This window comes from Coenobita brevimanus, chromosome 76 (assembly GCF_032717465.1).
Source record: "Coenobita brevimanus isolate Jiangsu-jjx chromosome 76, ASM3271746v2, whole genome shotgun sequence".
Taxonomy (NCBI): domain Eukaryota; kingdom Metazoa; phylum Arthropoda; class Malacostraca; order Decapoda; family Coenobitidae; genus Coenobita; species Coenobita brevimanus.
In genome coordinates this window covers 1883061-1906895 of record NC_137029.1, presented here as the reverse complement: position 1 = coordinate 1906895, position 23835 = coordinate 1883061, and the positions used below count along the sequence as shown (strand labels likewise).

Below are 23835 nucleotides of genomic sequence, written 5' to 3'. Positions count from 1 at the left end.
AGTGGGCTGGGGTGGGGTGAGTGGGCTGGGTTGGGGTGTGGGATGAGGCGTGAGTGTGCTGGGTTGGAACGTGGGATGAGGGGTGAGGTGGGGTTCGTTGAGTGGGGTATGGGGTGAGGAGTGAGGTGGGGTTCGTTGAATGGGGTGAGTGGGGTTCAGTGGGAGAGTGGGGTGAGGGATGAGGTAGAGTGAGTGGGCTGGGGTGGGTATGAGTGGGATTTAGCAGGGGTGAGGGGAGTGGGTTGGAGTGAGAACGGTAAGTGGGATGGGGTAGGGTGAATGGGGTGAAGCTTGGGGTGGGATGAGCTAATTGAGTGGAGTGAGTGGATTGGGGTGAGGTGTGAAATTAGGTGGCGTGGGTGAGTGGAGTTCGGTGAGGTGAAGAGTGAGTGGGATTTGGCAGGGGTGGGTGGGGAGTGGGTTGGGATGAGAAGGGTAAGTGGGACGGGGTAAGGTGAATGGGGTGATGGTTGGGGTGGGATGAGGTGAGTGAGTGGGGTGGGATGGGGTAGGGTGAATGGGGTGATGGTTGGGGTTGGATGAGTGAGTGGGGTGGGATGGGGTGATCAATGAGTGGGGTTGCGTGAAGAGAGTGGGTTGAGAAGTGGAGTGAGAGTACATGTGTGGGGTGGAGTGGGGTGAGTGGCTTGGTGGCGAGTGGGTGGGTTGGTATGAGTGGGGAGTGAGGTGGGGGTAGGGTGTGGAGCATGAGGGGTGTGGTAGGGTGAGTGGGGTGAGTTTGGTGTGGTGGTGTGAGGGGTGGGGTGGGGGTGGGGTGGTGAGAGGTGAGTGGGGTGTGGATGGATTGTGTGAGGGGTGAGTGGGGTGAGGGGTGGGGTTGGATGAGTGAGTGGGGTGGGATGGGGTGATGAATGAGTGGGGTTGCGTGAGGAGAGTGGGTTGAGAAGTGGAGTGAGAGTACAGGTGTGGGGTGGAGTGGGGTGAGTGGCTTGGGGGCGAGTGGGTGGGTTGGTATGAGTGGGGAGTGGGGTGGGGGTAGGGAGGGGGGAATAACGGGTGTGGTAGTGTGAGTGGGGTGAGTTGGGTGTGGTGGTGTGAGGGGTGGGGTGGTGAGGGATGAGTGGGGTGAGGAGTGGGGTGAGGGGTGGTGTGCGGATGGGTTGTGTGAGGGGTGAGTGGGGTGAGAGGTGGGGTGGGGTGGGGTGAGGTGAGGGGTGAGTGGGGTGAGAAGTGAGTGGGGTGAGGGGTGTGAAGGGTGAGTGGGGTGAGGGTGGGGTGGTGTGAGGGGCAAGGTGAGGGGTGGGTTAGGTTGAAGGATCGGTTAGGGTGAGGAATGGGTTGGGGTGAATGGTGAATGGGGTGGGCTGTCGTGAGGGGCGAGAGGAGTGGGGTTGGGTTGTGTGGGGTGAGGTGAGTGGGATGAGGGATGGTGTGGGGTATGAGGTGAGTGTGGTGGTGCTGATTGAGTGGTATGAGTGGTGAGTGGAATGGAGTGGGGAGAAGGATGAGGGGTATGGTGGGGTGAATGGGTTATGTGGGGTTAGTGGGTTGAGGAGTGGGGTGAGTAGGGTTGGGTGGTGTGAGGTGGGAGTGGGGCTGGGTGGAGTGGGTGGAGTGTGAGGTGGGTTAATGTGGAGAGGAGTTTGGTGGGATGAACGTGGTGAGTGGAATAGGGTGGGATGAGGGTTGAATGGGGTGTGGTAAGGGGTGAAGGGTGGGTTAGAGGAGTGTGGTGAGGGGTGGGGTGGGGTGACTGGGGTATGAGTTGGGTTGGGGTGGCTAGGGTGAAGTGCCTGTGCTGAGTGGGGTGAGGGGTTGAGTGGAGTGATGGGTATGAGGGGTGGAATGGAGTGAGTGGGGTAAATGGGGTTGGTGTCGTGGAGTGAATGGGATTGGATGGGAGACATGGGTTGAATGGAGTGGATTGATGAGTGGGTTGTGGGGTGGGGTTGGGTGAGTGGGGTGGGGGTGTGGTGAGAGGTCAGTTTGGTGAAGTTAGGGGGTGGAGCGAGTGCGATGGGGTGGGATGAAGTGAGAGGTGGAGTTTGGTAAGCGGCTGGGTACTATGAGTGGTGAGCGAAGTAAGGTGCTGTTAGGAGCGAGTAGGGTACGTGAGTAGTCGGGTGGGGTGAGGGATGAAGGGTGGAATGCGGTGAGTGGGATAGGGAGGGGTGAGTGGGATGTGACAGCATGAATGGGATGAGTAGGGTGGAGTGAGGAGTAGGGTGGGTTGTGGGTTAAATGGGTTGGGGTAGGTTGTGGGTTGAGAGGGTTGAGGTAGGTTGTGGGTTAAGTGGATTGGGCTGGGGTTAGTGGGGTGGTGTGTGGTGAGGGGTAAGCAGGGTGGGATTGGCATTGGGTGAGCGGGGTGGGATGGCGTTGGGTGAGCGAGGTGGAATGATGTTGGGCTAGCTACATGGGGTGAATGGCGTGGGGTTAGTAGGATGCACTGATGAGAGTGGGGAGTTGGTTGGGTTGGAGTGAGCGAGGTTAGGGATTGGGTGAAGTGTGGGCTGGGGTGAGTCGAATGAGTAGGATGTGGTGGGGCGAGAGGTGAGTGGGGTGGGGTGGGGTTAGTTGGATGGGGTGGAGTGAGTCGAGTGAATAGGATGTGGTAGGGTGAGAGGTGAATGAGGTGGGGTGGTGTTAGTTGGATGGGGTAGGGTTATTGGATGAGGTGGGGGAGTGGGATGTGTAGCTTGAGGGAAGGAGTGGGCTTAGGGATGGGGTAGGGTGAGGGGTGAGTTGGGTGGTTTGATGTGAGAGGTTAGTAGAGTGGGGTGGGGTGGGTTTAATGGGGTAAAGTGAATGGTAAGTGACATGGACTGGAGATGGGTCTGGTTGGGTGAGGGCTGGAGGTTGGGGTGGGGTGAGTGGGGTCGGGTGGGGTGAGGAGTGAAGGGTGAGGTGGGTGAGTGATATGAAGGGTTAGGTGGGATGTGGGGTGAGTGGGGTTGTGTGGGGTTAGGGATGAGTGAGATTGTGTGGGGTTAAGGGTGAGTGGGATGGGGTGAATGTGGTCAGTTTGTGAGAGCTAGGAGTGGGTTGGGATGGAGTGTTTGGGCTGTGAGGTGGGGTGAGTTGGGAAAGGGGTTTGATGTGGTGAGTGCGGTTCGGTGGGGTGGAGATTGAGTAGGGTTCGGTGGGGTGATGATTCAGTGAGGTGAGGTGGGGTGAGTTGGGTGGGGTGGGGTTAGGGTTCAGTGGTGTGGAATGAGTCAGGAGAGGAGTTTGGTGGGGTGAAGACTGAGTGCAGTGGGGTGGGGTACGTTGGGGGAGTGGCATGGGATGTAGTTAGTAGTGAGTGATGAGGGTAGGGCTAAGGAATGAAGGGTGGGAAATTGGGGTGAGTGGGGTGGAGTTGGGTAAGGGGTGAGTGGGGTGGAGTTGGGTAAGGGGTGAGTGGGGTGGTGTTGGGTAAGAGGTGAGTGGGGTGGAGTTAGGTAAGGAGTAAGGTGAAATGGGGTAATGGGTGATTGAGGTTTGGTGGTGTGGATCGTGTGAAGGGTGGGTTGAATAGGGTGAAGGGTGGGGTGAGGTGATTGGCATATGTTGGGTGGGGTTGGGTGAGTGAGGTGTGTGGTGAAAGGTGGTGGGGTGAGGTGGGTGGGATGAATGGGATGGGGTGGATTGAGTGGTTAGTGGGGTGGGATGGGGCACGGGATGGGGCATGGGATGTGGGGTAAAGTGGGGTAAAGTGGGGTGCGGTGAGTGGGATTGGGTGAATGGGTTGGGGTGAGTGGAGTGGGGTGAACGGAGAGTGAGTAGAGTGGGTAAGGGATTTGGTGAGTGAAGTGAAGAATAGGGTGAATGGGATCGGTGATTGGAGTGGAGTGGGGTGGGGTCTTGTGGGGTGGGGTGGGATGGAGTGGGGTGGAGTGGGGTAGATGTGGTGGAGTGGGGTAGATGGGGTGGAGTGGCATGATCGGTAGGGTGGGGTGATTGGATTGAGGAGTGGGGTGCTGTGAATGGGGTAAAGAGTGGGGTGGGGTGAGTAGGGTGTGGGGCGAAGGGGTGACTGACTGGATGTGCTGATTGGGGTGTGGGGCGAGGGGATGACTAGTGGGATGTGGTGAGTGGGGTGTGCTAGGGTGTGTGGTGAGGTGGTGGGGTGGGTTGAGTGGGGTGAATGGGTTGAGAGGTGGGGTGAGTGGCTAGTTGTGTGAGGTGGGGTGGGATAGGGTAAGGTGGGGTGGGGTGGGGTGGATGGGGTGCTTTGGTGTGATAGGTGGGGTAGGGTGAGTGGGGTGAGGGGTTGGGTAAAGTGACTTGGGTAAGTGGAGTGGGCTGGGGTGGGGTGAGTGGGGAGTGGGGCATGGGAGTCACTGGTGGGATGTGGTGAGTGGGGAGTGGGGCATGGGGGTCACTGGTGGGATGTGGTGAGTGGGGAGTGGGGCATGGGGGTCACTGGTGGGATGTAGTGAGTGGGGAGTGGGGCATGGGGGTCACTGGTGGGATGTAGTGAGTGGGGAGTGGGGCATGGGGGTCACTGGTGGGATGTGGTGAGCGGGGTGGGTTTGGGTGTGTGATAAGTGGGGTGGGTTAGGGTGTGCGGTGAGTCAGGTAGGTTGAGTGGGGTTGAGTGAGTGGTTACTGGTGTGAGGTGAGGTGGGATAGGGTGTGAAGTGGGATGGGGTGGAATAGGGTGTGGGGTGTGGTTGGGTGACTTGAGTGGGGTCGGATGGGGTAGAGTGAGTTGGCTGGGGTGAGTAGGGTGAGGTGGAGTGGGTTGAGGAATGGGGTTGGGTGAGTGGAGAGGGATTTAGTGGGGTGACAGGGGAGATGAGTTTTGCTGGGTGAATGTGGGGAGAGGTTTGGTGGGGAGAGCAGTTTAGTGAGGCGAGTGAGGTATGGTGAGTTGGCTGAGTAGGGTGATGGGTGGGGTAGGGTGGAGCGAAGGGTGGGGTAGGGTGGAGCGAGGGGGGGGATGGAGCGTGGGGTGGGGTGGAGTGAGGGGCAGGGTGGAGTGAGAGGTGGGGTGGAGAGTGGGGGATGAGTGAGGGGCAGGGTGGAGTGAGGGGTGAGGTGGGGTTCGTTGAATGGGGTGTGGGATGAGGGGTGAGGTGGGGTTCGTTGAATGGGGTGTGGGATGAGGGGTGAGGTGGGGTTCGTTGAATGGGGTGTGGGATGAGAATGGTGTGGGATGAGGAGTGGGTGTGGGATGAGGAGTGGGTGTGGGATGAGGAGTGGGTGTGGGATGAGGGGTGGGTTGTATGAGGGGTGGGGTGGGTTGTATGAGGGGTGGGGTGGGGTGGGGTGGGGTGGGGTAGGGTGGGGTGAGGAATGGGGTGCGGTGGGGTGCGGTGGGGTGGGGTGGGGTGGGGCGGGGTGGGGTGAGGAATGGGGTGAGGAATGGGTGGAGTGTTGAGGGGAGGGATGGGGTGGGGTGGGGTGGCGTGGGGTGGCGTGGGGTGGGGTGGAAGGTGAGGTGTGGGGTGGAGGGTGAGGCGTGGGATGAGGTGGGGTGTCATGGGTGGGGTGGAGTGGGATGTGAAGGGTGAAGTGTGAGGGGTGGAGTGAAGTGTGAGGGATGGAATGAGGTGATTGGAGGGAGTTGGGATGAGGAGTAAGTGATGTCTGGGGTGGGATGGGATGAGTGGGGTATGGGTTGAGGTTGGAGGGGTAAGTGGGGTTGGCTTTGGTAAGTGGGTGAGGGTTGGGGTGGGGTGAGTGGGTGAGGTTTCGGGTGAAGTGAATAGGTGAGATTTGGAATGGGGTGGGGGGGTGAGGGTTGGGATAGGGTGAGTGTTATGAGTAGGGCTGGGTGGAGTGATTGGCGTGGGATGAGTGGAATGGGTTATCAATGGGAAGTGGACTCAAATACGAAGACTAGGGTGGGTCTGATGAATGGGATGTGGTGGTTGAGGCGTGTGGTGGGGTGTGGTGGTGTGAGGTGGGGTGTGGTGTGGTGGATGAGGTGTGGTGTGGTGGGTGAGGTGGGGTGTAGTGTGGAGTGGGGTGTAGTGTGGAGTGGGGTGTAGTGTGGAGTGGTGAGTGGGGTGGGGCTAAGGTGGGGTGAGTGGGGTGGGGTGAGTGAGGTGGGGTGAGTGAGGTGGGGTGAATGAGGAGTGATGGGTAAGTCGGGTGGGATGAGAGAGAAGTTAAGTGGGGTGAGGGATAAGTTGAGAGGTGAGTGGGATGGGGCGGGGTATGGTGTGTGGAGGGCTGAGTAGGGTGTGGTGGTGTGAGAAGTGACGGGTTGGTGCAGGGGAATTGGGATGGGGCGGGGTTGATTGAATGGAGCGAGGGGTGGGATGAGGAGTTAGTTGGGGTTAAGGGTGGGATTAAGAGTTTGTGAGGGGTGTGAGGTGGATTGGGGTGAGGGGTGGGGATGGGTGAAGGGAGGGGTGAGGGGTGGGGATGGGTGAAAGGGGGGTGAGGGGTGGGAATGGGTGAAGGGAGGGGTGAGGGGTGAGAGGTGGGGATGGGTGAAGGGATGGGTGAGGGAGTGAGGTAGGGTGTGTTGTTTGAGTGGGAAAGGGTGGGGTGATGTTTGAATGAGGTGGGGTGGATTGAGGGTTGAGTGGAGACAGGTGGGGTGAGTACTGAAGAGAGGGGCAAATGGGGAGGGTGTGGAATGTGAGATTAATCGAGTGGGATAGGGTGAGTGGGATGGGGTGAGTGGGATGAATGGCATGGGGTGAGTGGGGTGAATGGCATGTGATGGGTGGGGTTGGTTGGGGTGGGGTGAAATGGCGAGGGGTAAGTGGGTGGGGTTGGTTGGGGTTGGAGTGGGGTGGGTTTGGGGTGGGTTTGGCATGGGCTTGGGGAGGGGTGGGGTGGATGGGATGAGAGGGTGATGGGGTGGGTGGGGTGAGGGGGTGGGCTGGGGTTGGGTAGGTGGGTAAGTTAAAGAGATGACTGGGGTGAGGTGGGGTGGGATGAGTCGGTGAGATGGGCTGGGGTGATTCGGTGAGGTGTGGTGGGGTGAATCGGTGAGGTGGGGTAGAGTGAGTCGGTGATGCGGGGTAATGTGAGTCGATGAGGTGGGGTAATGCGAGTCGATGAGGTGGGGTAAGGTGAGTCGGTGAGGGAGGGGGGAGTGGGTGAGATGGGGATGGTGGGGTGGGGTTAGTCAGTGAGGTGGGGTGGGTCGGTGAGTTGGGGTGGGGTGTGTCGTTGAGATGGGGTAGGATGTGTCGTTGAGGTGGGGTGGGATGTGTCGTTGAGGTGGGGTGGGATGTGTCGGTGAGGTGGGGTGAGTTGTGACGGTGAGGTGGGATGGGGTGTGTCGGTGAGGTGGGGTGTGTCTGTGGGGTGGGGTGAGTCACTGAGGTGGGGTGGGGTTGAAGGGGTGAAGGATGGGGGTTGGGTGTAATAGGTAGGTGGGAAGGGGTTGAGCGAGTGGGATGGGATTGAATGAATGGGTGGAGCAGCGTGGGGTGGGGTGTAGTTACTCAGCACAACGATAATGAAGCTGCTCATCTTTTTCTTTATATAGAGAGAAAAAAGAAAGACAAATGACCATTACATTTATTTAAGAACAGAGTAGCACACACATTTTTTTTCTTTACCATGACAGTTCTGCACAGCACGCAAATAGTCAATGTTCGACAACAAAGCGGAGGTGAGTTCTGGAGTCCTGGTACAAGGCGAACAGGAAAAGGCACGCCACCTTAGAAGTCGACATTCACCAAGAGGGATGATCCAGTTACCTAACTCTACCTAATTGCTGCTAATTATCTCAGTCGTAAGAGGTACAGTAGTCAGTCTAACCTCTTTATGTACAATTTTTTTTGCCCATAAATCACTTTTGATAAATATCCTCTTCTGAATGTATCACTGAATCCAGAAACTGTTATTGCCTTATAACTCATACCTTTTCATGCCATACCTAATAGTCCTTTTGTTTAGAAATATCTTGTATCCTACGATTGTTTGCATTTCTTGAAACTAAAGAAAATGTAATAAAATATCCTTGCTTAATATTAAGTTTATATCAGAAAAATTTATTTGTATGTATATAAAATAATCAGATATCTTCATAAAACTCTGATATGAGATTACTTTAAATAATGTTCTGCATACTGCATATTTGGAGTTTACCAATTGCACGCCATGTTATTTCATAATCTTCTCAGAACCCCACAGTTATTCTTTCAAGGCTTTATCTAAATTTCAGATAGAAAAGCTAAGCAAGAAGCACATAGTAACAGCTATCATATTAACACAGCTAGTCTTCTACTTCAGTGATATGGTACATTAGTGTAGCACATTGAAACACACTGTCACATGAAACTGGTTCTTGTTTTCAGATTGTCGATGTTAGCTATAGAAAATATCTATTTACAAAAGTCTTGTTTTGAAAGAGACGATAGAACGTCATACTAAAACTATAGCCATACACAAGTATTTCTGAGTCGGGTTCTCGTTTTGTTGATAGCTATATCTGTATACGCATGTTTTCAAACACACGATGCACAAACACAACAATATGCTGTACCTTATACACCAGTACTCAACATTACCTTATACATTTTGGTATTGGACTAATAGGTATTGTTGTTAGTCCCTCCCAGTGGTGCATGATGTCTGCATCTGCCTCATTTCCATGATGATTTCTGTGGTCATGCCAATATCTCCCTCCGCATCACAATCACTCAAGTAGCTCTCCAAACATCACCCTTTACCTTCATCTAATGTCACCATATTTCAGGGTAACAGGCCTTTGTCACTACACACACGTTATTCATTGAATTTTTCGCCCATTTATTTTCAGAGAACACCGCAGATCTGTGACAGCACTGTCGTCATATGTCCACTCGTAATAATTTCTCTTTGTGCTTTTGTTCATCATAGTAGTAAAACGATAGTATTTAGTCTTTGGTGTTAGACGTTTTAGTAGATAAGAAACTTCCTGTATTTACTGCTAAAAACTACACCATATATACTATATCTTTTTTTTTTTATAAGAACGTACACTACATCACAGCTGTACAAAATTGAGTGTAAAAGTTAAAACCCCATTGTTCAAAATGATGGGCTAGCTTAGGTTTGTAGGCGTTTTCACCTTTTGAGTCAATTCGTATTAATAATTTTAGTAAATATAGTCGCTGCACACAGGTATCACGTCTTAGTTTTTTTTTTTTTTTTTCATTCTCATGTACTGAAGTTTACAAATTAGTTATGAATGACAGTCATAACATAGGCATACACAACACTCAACAGTAAAAGTTAATGATATGGCATACAGACACTGATATGTCAATATGAAAATATGTGCGTCATATCCAGTTCTCCTCCATGCAGCTAATAATCCCTGACAGATGTGAGGTAATGCAAAATTAAACTTAAAAAATATATTTCGGATTCGGCTGTCGGTCCAACACTCATTACAGTGCCCTGCCTTGCCATTCTTATAATTCTGCCTTGCAGGTAGACCATGTGCTGTTAACCACTCTGATGAATATACAGTACTTGGTTGTCCAGGTTAAGTAATGTTTACATTCTCGTCTGTAATGCATCTGTGAATACACACAGAAAATTATATGTAGCTCTGTAGATTTATACTGTGGAGAGAGACTTTTATCACTAAATGCTCTGATACAATGATACTTTAATATCCGAATTTGGCCTACAGTATCTTTAAGAAACACTGAAAATAAGAACATCCCTATTTTCTTGTACCACACTGAAGTACTGGACGATACGAGAATGATACCACGGGTAGGAAACAGTCCAGAGTGTTAACCAAGAAAGTGAGCTTCATTTGATAAATTTTCAAAAAGGACTTACAATAGCAAAATTTTACAAAACTAAAGTTACATTACAGGATAGGAGGGCAAACAACAGTGACGCCGAGGGACTGATCCACTTTTCACACAGTACAAGTAACATCCTCATCTTAACTGTCATATAGAGCGGAAAATATTTATTTTGTTTGTTTTCTTGATACATAATCAAACCAATTACAAAGTACAACTGTTAGTATTATACAGTAATAATCACACTTATTAAAGCCATTTTTTAAAAACTACACTGATATATTACTGATTGTGTTACTCAATAAATGATATGTCATGCCAAGTTAGTCATTGTCAGTGATTGTCGAATGAACTGCCAGTCACCGTAAATGCATCTAATTTCTCCTTTTGCCAATTATTTTGCAGTCTGCATTGCAGCTTTTTGGAAGTGTTGCTGAATATAGTACAGCAATACCATGGAGAACCTGGAAAACTTGAGAAATGGTGCTTCTCAGTGCCTAGGGTACCTGCAGTGCCACAGGGTGCCTGTATCACTTTAGTAACTGCTATGAGCTCCTGGAACATAATACTGTACCATGGAAATGTAGACTTTTGTTGATGCTGTAAAGTACTTGAAACAGAGGTAAAATCCCAAAGAATGCTCAGAATACTATTTAAGTGCTAGAGAACTTCTACAGCTTCGCAGTAGCACTGCAAGGAGCTTAGATCACTGTAGAAGCACTAGATTATAAAACTGTCTATAGCAGTGCTGCAGAATGCAAACTGCTATAGGCATGGGTATGGTCTGCAGGAGCAGGGGGTGGAGGTGATGCTCCCCGGTCATCACACAAAAGTTGATCAGAAAATTGGGCGTCGTCGTCGCTGTATGTCTCCTGCGACGAAGACTTATGTGGTGGACGGACGACGGCAAAATACTGTGGTGCTGCCCCAGTGCTGTACCTGTGGTGGTGTTGTGGTGGGTACTGACCCAGGTCACTTGAACCGTAAATATGGCCGTTTGGGCCACGCAGGGGACTGCGCTGTGCAGAGCGAGTGTGACGACCTAGTGTGTAGAACTGTGGTGTTGGCACACTAGGCAGACTGGGTGGCACTTCAGCCTCATGGGTGGTGCTTTCTACTCTGGTCACATCTGGAATGGACATTGAGAGGGCCCTACGTGCTTGTTGCTCTCCAATTGAGTCCTGTTGGCAATGTGGCAGTGATGGAACCTGCTGCACTTGACACTGGGGTTCTGGAGTCATTCTTGCAGCCCGTCGTTCTTCTTGCGGTGTTCCAGATAGATCTGTGGTGTCCTGACGTGACTGCTCAGGATCTGGATTCACCAAAACACTTCCACGAGATGAGGATTTTACCACAATACTCCCACCATTGACCATGCTAGTGGCAGCTTTTTCTGCATCTTGTGGAGGCTGACGGCGCCTATTTATTCGACGTTTGAGAGCTGTGGGAAGGCAATAGCAGTAGGTAGCAACCAGAAGAACCACCAGCAGCAAGCCTCCCACGGAGCCACTAATTACTGCTGCCTTCTCACTGTCGACTATTCCCGCATCTGAACCGTAGCCACCATAGCCTGAAAACGAGATAAAGCAAGCATTAATCTTGAACAATGAAAGGCATATCCTAGAGCCACAGTTCCCCGGTCACTTAAAGTACAGTATTTATTGCCACCACTTAAATTTCATGTTTCTCGAATCTCATATACACGTTTAATATTCTACTCCCCAGGTCCAGTTTCTTGTCGGTTAGCAACAATCAGGATGAGTAATCACTGGATACCAGCGCCAAAAGTAAAGAAAGTAATTGCCCTAAAAAATAATAATAATCCAGTAAATCATTATCGTCGCCATCATTCCACTGTCTCATACGATCAGCACCATAACTTTGTCTTTCGCTATATTCATAACTTTCTGTAAAAATCAGGGGCAGTATTAAGAAGGGCATGACAGCTATCACAATAAGCTACTAAAGTCACTGATAACATCACTAGAAGTTACATTTTTAAATTCTTACAATTTACAGCACTTCTACGTAAAAAATGCAGTTCTTCCAAAACGTTCCTCGTATCACTTGTAGCTATGAACTGGCTCTCTCTCTCTCTCTTATCAGCACTGAGACCGTGGATCCAGAGAAATCCAAAACTACAGTGGGTCCTTCTCGAATCTATTTTTATGTCGCATAAAATAATGTTATTCCTTTCGTTTTCATTATAAATCAACCTATTCTAGTGGGGGATAGGGATGAACAGCTGAGGCGGGATAAAGTGGAACGGGGATATGATGCTAGATGAGATAAAAGAAGATGGGGAGAGATAAGGAGAGGGAAGGGGAAGGAGAAGAAGGGAGAGAAAACAAATGTTGTGGGTGTGATGGGGAGGGGCGACGAAAGACAGTGCTGGTGGAAAATAGGAAACAAAATTAAGGGAAGGGATATGGATAAGCTGGTTTAGAAAGGAAAAAGAAAGAAACACGGATAGTGAAACACTGGAGGGAGAAATAAAGGCTTGGAGGTAGAGCGATTGTCAGGGATAGGAAGTGCGAATTATGGACTGGCATGAGGAACGAGAGAGTAACTGACAGAAGGTAAGAGTGGATAGGTCAGGCAGTTACAAGGGAGAGATTGATAAGATTAGGGACAAATGGAAAAGAAGTGGGATAGAGTAATGCAGAGTGATGGAAATGAGGAGAGGGAGGGCCAGCATAAAATACGGAGCAAAAACGAATTATGTGAACACTGAGTTATAAGGAGAAAGGACAACAGGAAGAGAGTGGGAAGTCGTAGACAGAAGAGCAGAGAAATATCTATGTAAGATGAGGGGTGGACAATAAGAAATGGAATATTTGACTGTGACAAGGAGGTATGGGGAGAAAGACAGGGATTATCAGGACTGGGGAAATTGAGGAGAGGTAGACACTGAGACATAGGGATAAAATGGGATTGGTAATACTGCAAAAAAAGAGATAAGGAGATTTTGCAACAAGGAGAGAGGATAAACTAGAACAGAGGTAAGGAAATCATAGTAACAGGGAGAGAGAGGGTGAGATATGGAGTCTAGAAAAGAGCTTGAGGGGACATAATTTTAAACAGGACACATAAAAGAAAAATAAGGTTAGAAGGAGGGATAAGGATAGATATGGAGGGATGAAGACAAATATGGAGGGATGTGGATAGATACATAGGAACTGGTGTAAGGACTGAAGGAGAACTGGATAAAAATAGAAAAGAGAAAAAGAGGGACAGGAAAAATCAAACAAACACCAAATGGAAGACATGGGTAGGGATTGGGGCAGGAACAGGAGGGGAATGGGAAGGTATGAGAAGAGATAATGTGGGACTGTTAGGCAGAGAAATTAATAAATGGATACATAATGGGGAGAGAGAGAGAGAGAGAGAGAGAGAGATGGATCCAGGAAAGCCGGAAGAGAGAAAAATATTATCTTATTGTACGCACAGGTAGGTTGATCTTACCTGGACCTCTGGCTCTGATGGTGACCTGGTCGGTGGAGGGTGGGCGGGGCAACCACAGAGCCGCAGGGTTGCTGGGAGGGCCGCGATTCCCCTGCCTGTCCACTGCCCTCATGCATACCCACAGCACCTTCTGTACACAGGAAGAGAGCGCGTAACTTGCTGAGGGAATGTACTATGGGCAATAAGTATGTTGTCGCCTCGTGCGCTGTTATGTAGCTAAGTAAAATAACAACCATTAGTTGATGTACATTTTAGGGAATGATCTAAATCCACTGAGAAAAAAGTGAGAGAGACTTGAATACTTTCTATGCAGGTAGTACTTAAAAAATATTTGGCCCCGAGACCAATTTTAAACTGTGGATGATGTACTCTCCGACTGTTGCATCTAGTTTCAAAACGGCTACTTCAGGCACAGGCTTTTCAGTATGTTTAATCTTTATCGACTTTATCTGCGTTTGTAGACATTAAAACAGGCATTCACTAATCTTTGAAGTTTTCGCCACACATTAACAACATACTTAATCTTCACAACGATGACCAATGTTTAAATTCGTTCTTGTTACCTACAAACGACCTTATTCAACATGTTATTTTTTCAGCTGTAAAGGCCAGATATTGACTACATTAACCCGTACAGCGATAGAGACCCTCTTCAGACAAATAAACTAGTATGATGGAATCAAGCATATTCTAATAATGGACATCACTGTACTGTAAAGCGTAAGTGAAAGGCTAGCACAGAAGTTGATTGGAAACGCAACATTTTAGAGGCATTCTTTTCCTATCACTTTTTTTTTCTTTTTTTTTTTTTTTTAGGCAGAATCTGCAGCTTATACAAACGGACATGAATTATTCACCCACTTTTCATACAGGCGAATGTGAGCAAAATGAGAGGGAGGGAAATACAGGAGAGAGCATATATCCTTTAGTGTCTGAAACGATAAAGATCTCCCACTGAGCCCCAGGACGTTTTTTTTTTTCTTTCCATTTTTTGACAATTTACTTCGGTTTAGGCTTTTGTCGAATTGTTGAGGTTACCTACTGCCTAAGCAAACTCTTCCTACACTAGAGGCCTTTCCTTATCTGAAAAAAAATGGCTAGTAGTGGGAAAGATACACGGAAAGAACGTCACTGTCATTCCACAGGATAGTATTGTATTGTTATTCCTCAGGATAGTATTATTAAGCCATTCCCTGCATTTTTCTCCCACATTTTAGTCTTCTCACCTGTCATTATGGATCGGACCATTCCTTCTCTGTATATCTATATTAAGTCTACAGAAAATATATCTAAATGAAAGACTGAGAAAGCAAGCCGATTCGGATAAACACATTTTTAAAGGCTATCATCTTTCTTTCCTCCTTTTTCCTCTGCAGACTGATCAGCTTACGTAGACGGAAATGTAATTTCCATTCACTTATCATTCAACCCTTCTCAGTATACCCATATTCAATGTACAACAAAGGTATTAAAATGAATGACCGACAAAGAGGCTAATTCGGAATAGTTAACTCTGCAGAGCCAACCGTCATTTTTCCTCCCTTTTACCTATGCAGACTTACCAGCTTATGCAAACGCACAACCGCATAAATCACCTGCTTGCTTTTCTCGCACGGCCACCACTTTTCTTCCTTACCCTTTCTCTCTCCAGTGAAGATTTTTACCCGCCCTTTCTCTCCGTAATGCTGCATTTTACTCACCGTTTCTCTCCAAGCGGCACCACATTCCTCCCCTTCTATACTCAAGCACATCACTTTACTCTTTCTGTTGCAGCAATATCACTTTTTCTACCATCTCTGTACCCTTTATATATATCCTTACATTCTCTTCCATAGACACCACGTGTGTGTGTGTGTGTGTGTGTGTGTGTGTGTGTGTGTGTGTGTGTGTGTGTGTGTGTGTGTGTGTGTGTGTGTGTGTGTGTGTGTGTGTGTGTGTGTGTGTGTGTGTGTGTGTGTGTGTGTGTGTGTGTGTGTGTGTGTGTGTGTGTGTGTGTGTGTGTGTGTGTGTGTGTGTGTGTGTGTGTGTGTGTGTGTGTGTGTGTGTGTGTGTGTGTGTGTGTGTGTGTGTGTGTGTGTGTGTGTGTGTGTGTGTGTGTGTGTGTGTGTGTGTGTGTGTGTGTGTGTGTGTGTGCGCGCGTGCGCGCGCGTGACAACACCTTACTCACTCCCTCTCTCCCAAGGGCATCTCTTTCCTTCTCTTTCTCTCCCAGGGCAGACTCTCCTCCCGTTTCTATCTCTGCAGCACCGCTTTCCTTATATTCTCACTCCTAGGAACAGCACATCCGTTACCTAACCCAGGGACATCTCTCTCCTTACTAAATGCCCTTTCCTTGGCTATCTATCCAAAAGTCCGTAGGCTCCTTGAGTATCCCAGATTCAGCATCGCCACTGTTATTACTTATCTCAGCTTCAGCACTCCTTACTCATCCCAGATTCAGCACTCATCACCTATCCTCCGTCGGCACCTTCTCTACCCATCTCAGATTTAGCATTTTCAATACCTATCCAAGAATCACCTAACCTACTCTAGGGCCAATACTTTCCTTCGCTAGCCCAGAGTCAGCACTTTACCATCCTTTCCCTGAGTCAGAAGTTTGCTACCCGATCCCTGTCAGCACTTCACTAACCTATCCCAGAGTTTGCATTTAATATTCCATCCAGGAGTCAGAATTTTCCTTACCTATCTGAGTCAGAGTTTTCATTAGCTATCCAGGGGACTATTTTTCTTGCCTATCCCAGGGACAATAGTTTCTCTACTTATCTTACAGGTATAGTTTCTTTCAGTCCCTGTAGTAATACTTTATTTATCTATCCTGGGAAATTTCTTTATCTATACACTAGTTACTATTTTCTTAAGTCCTCAGGATAAGCACTGTTCTTCCGTATCCGAAGGCAACCACTTTACTTGCGGTTCAACAATGGACTCTTCCTTACAGTCTCTCTCTCTCTCTCTCTCTCTCTCTCTCTCTCTCTCTCTCTCTCTCTCTCTCTCTCTCGCGGGTGTGTATGCGTGTATCTGTCTGTGTGTGCGTGCGTGTCGGTGTTGCGTGAGTACACGTATGTGTGCGTGCGAGTGCGCGGGTGTGCCTGTGTGAACTCATGTGCGTGCATGTGTGGGAATATGCGTGCGTGCGTACGTGAGCGTGATTATCTGCGTATGTCTGTTCTTGTGCATCTGTGTTTGTGTTTGTGTATGTGTATGAGTTTGTATGTGATTATGTGTGTGTTTGCGTGCTTTCGTGTGCGTGTTTATGGGCGCGCGCGCGTGCGTGCGTGCGTGTGCGTGTGTGTGTGTGTGTGTGTGTGTGTGTGTGTGTGTGTGTGTGTGTGTGTGTGTGTGTGTGTGTGTGTGTGTGTGTGTGTGTGTGTGTGTGTGTGTGTGTGTGTGTGTGTGTGTGTCATCTTTTAACACTTTTTAATCTCTCAGGGGAAAAACTCCGCCTTCTTCTCTCCTCTCAGGCTAGCACTTTCCCCATTCTCTCTCTTAGGAACAGAAATTTTTAATGTTCTCGGGTCAGCACTTTCCTCACCTTTTCATGGACGGTGAGGGCGACGGCGGCTCTCTCCTTGGTGGTGGCTGGTGACGGGACGGGGAGGCCCTTGATCCTCTCTCCTTTGCACTTAGTGGCCGCCAGCTCCTTGGTTTGAGCCACGTAGCCTTCGTAAGCCTGAGCCCGGCCCCAGTCACGGTCATCGCCCACTGCAGTCCAGTCAAGTACCACTAGGCCGCTAGAGTGATTCACCCATGCCACTAGGTCCATGATTCTGTAATGTTTTTACAAAAAGGGGGGGGGGGGTCGCAACAGATTAATCATAAAAGGCTCTTGGAAAAGGGCACGGCATCAGCACCATTCATTCAGAAAAAACAAGAAAATCAAGCAATTACCTCGGTGAGACACTGCATCAACCCCTTCATGAAGCCTTCAATTAACTCTCAGGAACTACACAACACCATTTACGTAGTAGCCTTCACATGTTTAACTCTGAAGTGCTGCATCAATACTGGGAAGTAAATACTCAGCTTAACTCTCAGGCACTACATTAATCCATTCATGCTGTAAATTTCCATTATTCACCATTCTCAGGCACTCCATCAACATCATGTAATAAACCATCTTTTTAACTCTGTAAGACGTTGTATAAGCGCCATTCATACAATAATCTTTTTTATCTCTTTCAGGCACTGCATCAATCCACTTATACAGTAAGCCTCTTTTATATATATAGATATATATATATATATATATATATATATATATATATATATATATATATAAAATATACACGCTTGTCAACTGGAGTATATACGAATTGTTCTGACAATGAAAGGGTTAATGCTAAAATAGATATTCATATGGAGAGTTAATTAACAGAACTACACATTAGCTGTGTTACTAGTAGAGGAGCCATACCTGTAGCGAAAGGAAAGGGATTAAAGACTTACTCGATAATTCCATGAATTTTTATGTTTAAAAAATCGCATCCATGAAATGAAGTAATAATATCTACACAGGAAGAGCTATGTGACAGACAATAAGCAAACAGAATATAATCATGTTCCAACATCTGCGTGGCAAATGCCAGACTAATCTGAGTATGCAAAATGTCATTAAAGAAACATGAACTGTCACGGGTAGCACTGAGTTCCGAGCAACATTTCATTGTCTTTGTACTAGTGTGAACGACTTTATTTCGAAAAAAAATGGTAAACGTTGGAAATACTATCCTGTATAATGAAATCGCGATTCATATTAACATCTTGATAAAAGTAGTACACGTCGTTAATAAATTCGGCATATGAGGTTCTAGTAGTTCCATGCTTTTATAAACTTCGTGATCCTTCAGGAAGTACCGTATCATTACATGGTGTATCTTCAATCTGTATTCATTCTTAAAGCAGCGGCGGCTGAGATAAATATGGGTCATCGCTTAAGTTGAATGTTATACAGTGCTTATGTTCAAAACTCTATTTCTCTCAGAGTTTGAAGCATAAAGGAATACACTGGGTTAAAGAACTACAGACGTAAAACAAGTGGGACTAATTTCAACTTTGTTGTTGTTGCTTTAACCATTTATTTTAAAATATTGATAAACTTCTCCATATACACACAGTACACTTGAAGGCAATAATCACCACCTCCTCTAACCATCCCAAACAACCAGAGCCACAAGCCAATTATGTTTTGACACCCTCTTTCTCCTCCTCCTCCTCAAACTTAGCACAGAACTCTTTGGCATTGTTTTGCCTCGGAGGGACATCTACGTTCACTGGTTTAGGGGTGCAAAGGAGGTGGGTAAGGATGGATGGCGGGGATGGCAGGGGTTAGGCAGGGATTTTTGTTTCTGAGCGTGATAAATTCTGATTACTGTTGTTGCAGGTTACGATACTGACAGGAAGACGCCGTGAATAACTTACTATAATTGCATATTTATGTCATTCTATGGACAACTGAAATAGTTTATTGTCAGTGTTAGAATAAGCTTTACTGGTACTGCTGGCACTTCTGCCAGATTATCCTCCGTTTTTTCCAGGTAGTGAAACCAGGTACAATGTTTCCATAACTCATCCTGGTGGTTAAGATAATGCACAGAGCAAGGGTCCCACAACTTCCCCAGATGATAGGGACAGGGTACAATCTGGGCCTTAAGTTCTCACATATCGTCAGTTCTGATCCCATTTACGGCATGTCTTTTCCTACCTGACGCACCTGGTTGAAGAATCATTAATGGACTGAAAAACATATGAAGCCTTTCGAACTTTAGGAATCGTTACCACCAGGGAGCAGATGAAAGTCAAGGTGCTGGAATATTATGAGAACTGTGGTTGCTGACTGACTGTATTAAGCTGCCACAACTCACCTTGCAGGTGGTATCTTGGCCCTGTTGAGGACATGAGACTGTCTTATGTCCAGTGTGGGTCCTGTGATCTGCCTGGTGAAAGGCGGCGACTCTCTGGTGTGGGCGTAGGGCACAACACTTCCGCAACAGGACGGTGAGGCCCAAGACCGGTCATCCTCAAAGGTTCCGAAGGCAAGCTAGACAAACGTGGGAGTCCAGATTATGTAATATTCTCATGAACTCTTATTTATTGCTGACATATTTTATACCGAAATTACTTTGACAATACTTGTTTGCATGTATACACTCAATTGTAACATTTCCCACTGAACATATTAAACAATAAATTTAGATAAAGCTACAATTTATAAAATACCACCTCCCTGAACAGGAAGTGAGATTGTTTTTGTAAAATGCTGTCAGCAAGATCATCATCATCGTCATCATCATGATAATTATCGCCATCATCAAGACCTTTTGTCTCCTTTATGGACAGAGAAAGAGGAAATATGAGTGGGAAAAATATCAGCATCATGGCCTGTGAAATAAGCCACTCTAATTCACACATCATCCAAGCCCCCAGAACCCTGGCTAAAAGGCTAAAATGACAGAACCTGACTGACTTCCTTGGTGTAGGCGTGCCTATGGTGTCGCAGGTCGTGGTCGCGTGTGTGTGTCTGCGCCAGGGCCAGCACCGCCTTGCCTGCATCCACGGACAGCAGCAGTGCATAGCGTGCCGGGCCGTCCAGTGGCGGGGCATAGCGGGAGTAGATGCCGTCCCCCCTTGTGATATCTGGGTCTGAGAGGGTGGGAGAAGAAGGACGAGGGTCAGAATAACTATACAATTCTTTTCCACGTAATACCAGTGGAGTGCATAAAGTGCCGTAACATCCAAAGGTTTGGTGTAGCAGGAGCAGATGCCTCTTATGGAATCACTGGATCTGGGGGAAAGGAAGGGTACAAAAACGCTCAAAATAAAGTCTCTTGATTATACGTGACTTATTACCCTGTGCATACTCGTTTTTCTTAATAAATACAGTTTATGGTGTTAACTTAAAAAAAATGCTAGGCATACAAAAAGCAGAGAAACCTACTCGAATTAGTTTTTAAAGCCTCTGACCGCTAAAATTATTAGTTTAGTCAAATATTCGGATGTGAGCCTTAACAAAATACGCAAGTTCACAAACGACAGAGAAACGGTTAAAGGAGACCATTTTCTCCTACTGAGTGCTGTTCATCGTCTAGAATAAGTTCTGGTCACAAATGCATTACAGGGTGAACGGGGACAGGGAATATCTTTGTCCTAGAGAAGAACCAGACGTCTTTCGACTTGGGAGATCAATAACGAACCACCAGTTAATAGCACTGGTGTGTTGGGGGGGAGGGGCGGAGCAGTTTTTTTCCTCCAAACTAAGCATGCTGTAGCACCAGTCGAGCAGGGCGGTACTGCCATGGTGGATGAGAAGCTGATGACAGGGAAAGCTGGAGCTCCCATTTCATCAGACCTCTGGACTAGCTTCTGACCATTCCCTTTGTTGATCTTTTTCATTGTGTCAGTAACAATGAGAGTAGGCCAGCATGCTCTCCAGTACAGGCTCCTTTAACTGTCAACACCAAACTACATGCACATTCCGTATTACACTTCCGATTTAAAAAAAAAAAAGGGCATTTCTACACAAAGCCTCGGAGTCCCCGGGGGGCAGGGGGTGGGGGGGTAACCATTACCAAAAATTCAGAATCCTGGTCATCCTCCTTTCGGGACTTTGGGGAAAGCTTTGTCGTTGCACTTGACATCTCAAAGGATCTTTAATTTCCAAACTGCCCTCTTATAGTTTCTCTCCATCTATCTGTGCCTTCACCTCTAGCTTCCTTTCTGGCCATTCTACTGCTGTTTCTACAGCAATCAATAGTGGTGTTCATCAGGGCTCTGTCTTATCACCAACTCCCTTTTAGTCATTAATGACCTTCTAAGCTGTACATCTAACCCTATCCACTCTTATAGTTATGACTCCACCATTCACCTTTCCATTTCCTTCCCGTAGCGTCCATCTCAGCAGTTACTTCAACAAACAAGGGATGAAGCTATGGCACACCTGTCTGACTTGGCTCATATCTCTGATTAGGGTAAAAGTATTCTTGTTGTGTTTAATGTATCAAAACTCAGTTCTTACATCTTTCAACATGACAAAATCTTCTGCTGCAGTATCCTTTAAATTTTAACAATATCCAATTCAATCCTGCATCATCTTTAACAATACTTGGGGGTTTACTCTCGAGGAATTTATTGCCTCATATTACCTCTCTCACGAAATCTGCTTCCAAGAGATTAGGTGTGTTATGCCGACTCCGTGCATTCTTTACCCCTGCACAGTTGTTAACTTTATACACGAGTTTTATTCGCTCCTGTATAGAGTACAACTCTCAAGTGTTGGGAGGCTTCCAACACAGAGCTCTTCTTAACAAAGCGGAGTCGAAGGCTTTTCGTCTCATTAACTCTCCTGTTAGTGGTTCCCTTCAACCCCTGTCTCTTTGCTGCACTGTTGCATCTTTATCTCCTTTCTACCGCTACTTCAATGGTCACTTCTCTATCTGTCTGCTTGCATTCCTCCACAACTACGGCGGATGTGAAGCACCCCTCTGACAACAAACTCTGATCACTTTTCAGTCCAACTCTCTAATGCAAGAGTTAACCGTTACTCCCTGCCCTTCATGTATGCGACAGGTCATTTCTGGAACTGTTTCCCTCTGTCTGTACTTCCTGCTGCCTAGGATCTCCAATCTTTCAAACGCAGTGTATCCAGAGATCTCGAAATAAACAGAGCTTGATTATGGGTCTGAACATTTTTTTTTTTTTGAACAATCAGCACGCTCGTGTCCTATGGTTCCTTCTGCCTTGCATACAAAAGGCCATCTAGCACCTATTTCTTACCTGTTTACATACATGGCCTTATGATTCCCTAATATGTTATTAATGACTTTCGTTAGCAACACTAATGGCATTAATATAAAAGAAAATATTAAGGTACAATTGCCACAATTACCTTCGTCCCCATTTCTTTCCATTAGTACTTCATAACGCTACAGGGTTTTGGCAGTTGAAAGTAACTGTTAAAAGTAACTGTTGAACTAACCAAGCAGATTACAAAGACTATATGCAATTTCATGCAAATTAATATGATGTTATGGGTTACTGAAGGTAGGAGGGAAGACGGTATCTTTTTGCAGTGGACAGTCCCATATACAAAAAAAATAACGAGTAAGAAAATGGAGTAATTGAGCCTTCTGAGGTAGCGAGATTACTGTCTGATCTTAGTGATGGGATCAGAAGCTTCGACTATCACTACTCTCCTCGTAATATAGGCCTAATCCATTAAAATTCAGTATTATGCCAAAACTATTGGTGACTTTATATAATTGTGTGTGTCTTCCCGCCGGTGTAGGTGCACCAGAAACAGACATATAGGCTGATAGAGAAACAGGCGTAATGAGACACTGATTGACAGACAGGCAGGCACGAACGGCGTAGGCATGCACGCACGACCGCAGAAACATACATACAGATACACACACACACACACACACACACACACACACACACACACACACACACACACACACACACACGAGAAAGAGAGAGAGAGAGAGGGGGGGGGGGCTGTACAGTATATCACTCTATGAGAACAAAGTAGCCTATTCGTAGACGTCATCCACGTCATAACGCACAAAAATATAAAAAGTAAACAGAAGCTACCCTGACCTGACTGCGGCAAAGGAAACCACGGGAGGACCACCTGTGCGCCCAGTATGGAAAAGCAATATGGAAAATCGATTAATTACCAGTAGAGGCACCGAGATCTCGCCTAGACAATGAACATCGACGCCACATTTTCCGATACAGAACGATAATGGAGGCCTCACCAAAACAGCAACAAGTCGACGACGGAGTAACGGAGACCCAAGATGCTGTACTATACGTGAGAAGCATTGTTTTTCCAGCCCTTTCCCTGTGAGGATTCCATTCTAAGCAATATATTCCATATGGGAACGACAAAAGTATAAGGTCCTATGCTTTACCTCTTCAATACGCAGATGTATTTTCAGCTATATTCTTGCTACCTTCAGACGATTTTATACATCTTTGAATTGGATTTCAAGTTTTAGGTGTTAATTCTCGAAATCAATAACCTCTGCAATAAGAGACGCGTTTCCTATGTTTGATATAATCATCCGAAAGGAATAAGCAAAACAATAGTCGGTCATCACATTATTAGAGTGGGAATGAGAATCCAGGAGGGGAAAAGGGAGGCTGGATAAAAGAGGCATAAACAACCTGACTGAGAATATTAAGACGTAGTCGGGCAAATAATGAGCATACTGTAGAAAGAAGTGTAAGGGAGACCCCCTAGTAAACGGGAATATGCTCCTCAAACATACAAAGGACAGTGGATTTCACCTGAATAATTTAGTTTTCAAATATATGAGGAGAAATTATTTATATACTGCCTATTATAATCGCTATAATGATGCTCCAGGATACTCACACGTTTATTTCACCTCGAGGACATATTGTGTGGATATATTCATGCTGCTTCTAGACATTTTTGTTTAGCTTACGATAGAGTTTTAGATGGGGGAGCATCTGTAGGAGTGGCTCTCTCCGTCTGTCTTTTACGATTATTAGACGGAAGGTAATTCGCTTCCAACTTGAGCGACTTCAGCAAACACGACACCACACACCACCCCAGACACTGTCCAATGGGCCCTGAAAAAATCTGCTCTATTACTTTATATTTATTTTTAACTGGAAGAGTTACATGTATCCCCATTAACCTACTATGGACTCCAAAGTTCTGACTTGCTTGACA

General features: G+C 47.1%; 1 protein-coding gene across 1 annotated transcript in view; it reads right to left on the bottom strand.

Moving 5' to 3' along the window:
* Nucleotides 1-10402: 10402 nt before the first annotated feature.
* LOC145408259 (calcium-activated chloride channel regulator 1-like) overlaps nt 10403-23835 on the bottom strand; it is a 369924-nt gene continuing 356491 nt past the window's right edge. The window contains exons 13-17 of the mRNA XM_080279028.1: nt 19594-19769; nt 18992-19167; nt 16663-16897; nt 13131-13260; nt 10403-11235 (exon numbers count right to left, since the gene is read on the bottom strand). Coding sequence (XP_080135154.1) covers nt 10403-11235; nt 13131-13260; nt 16663-16897; nt 18992-19167; nt 19594-19769 — 1550 coding nt within the window. The remainder of the gene's footprint in view (nt 11236-13130; nt 13261-16662; nt 16898-18991; nt 19168-19593; nt 19770-23835) is intronic.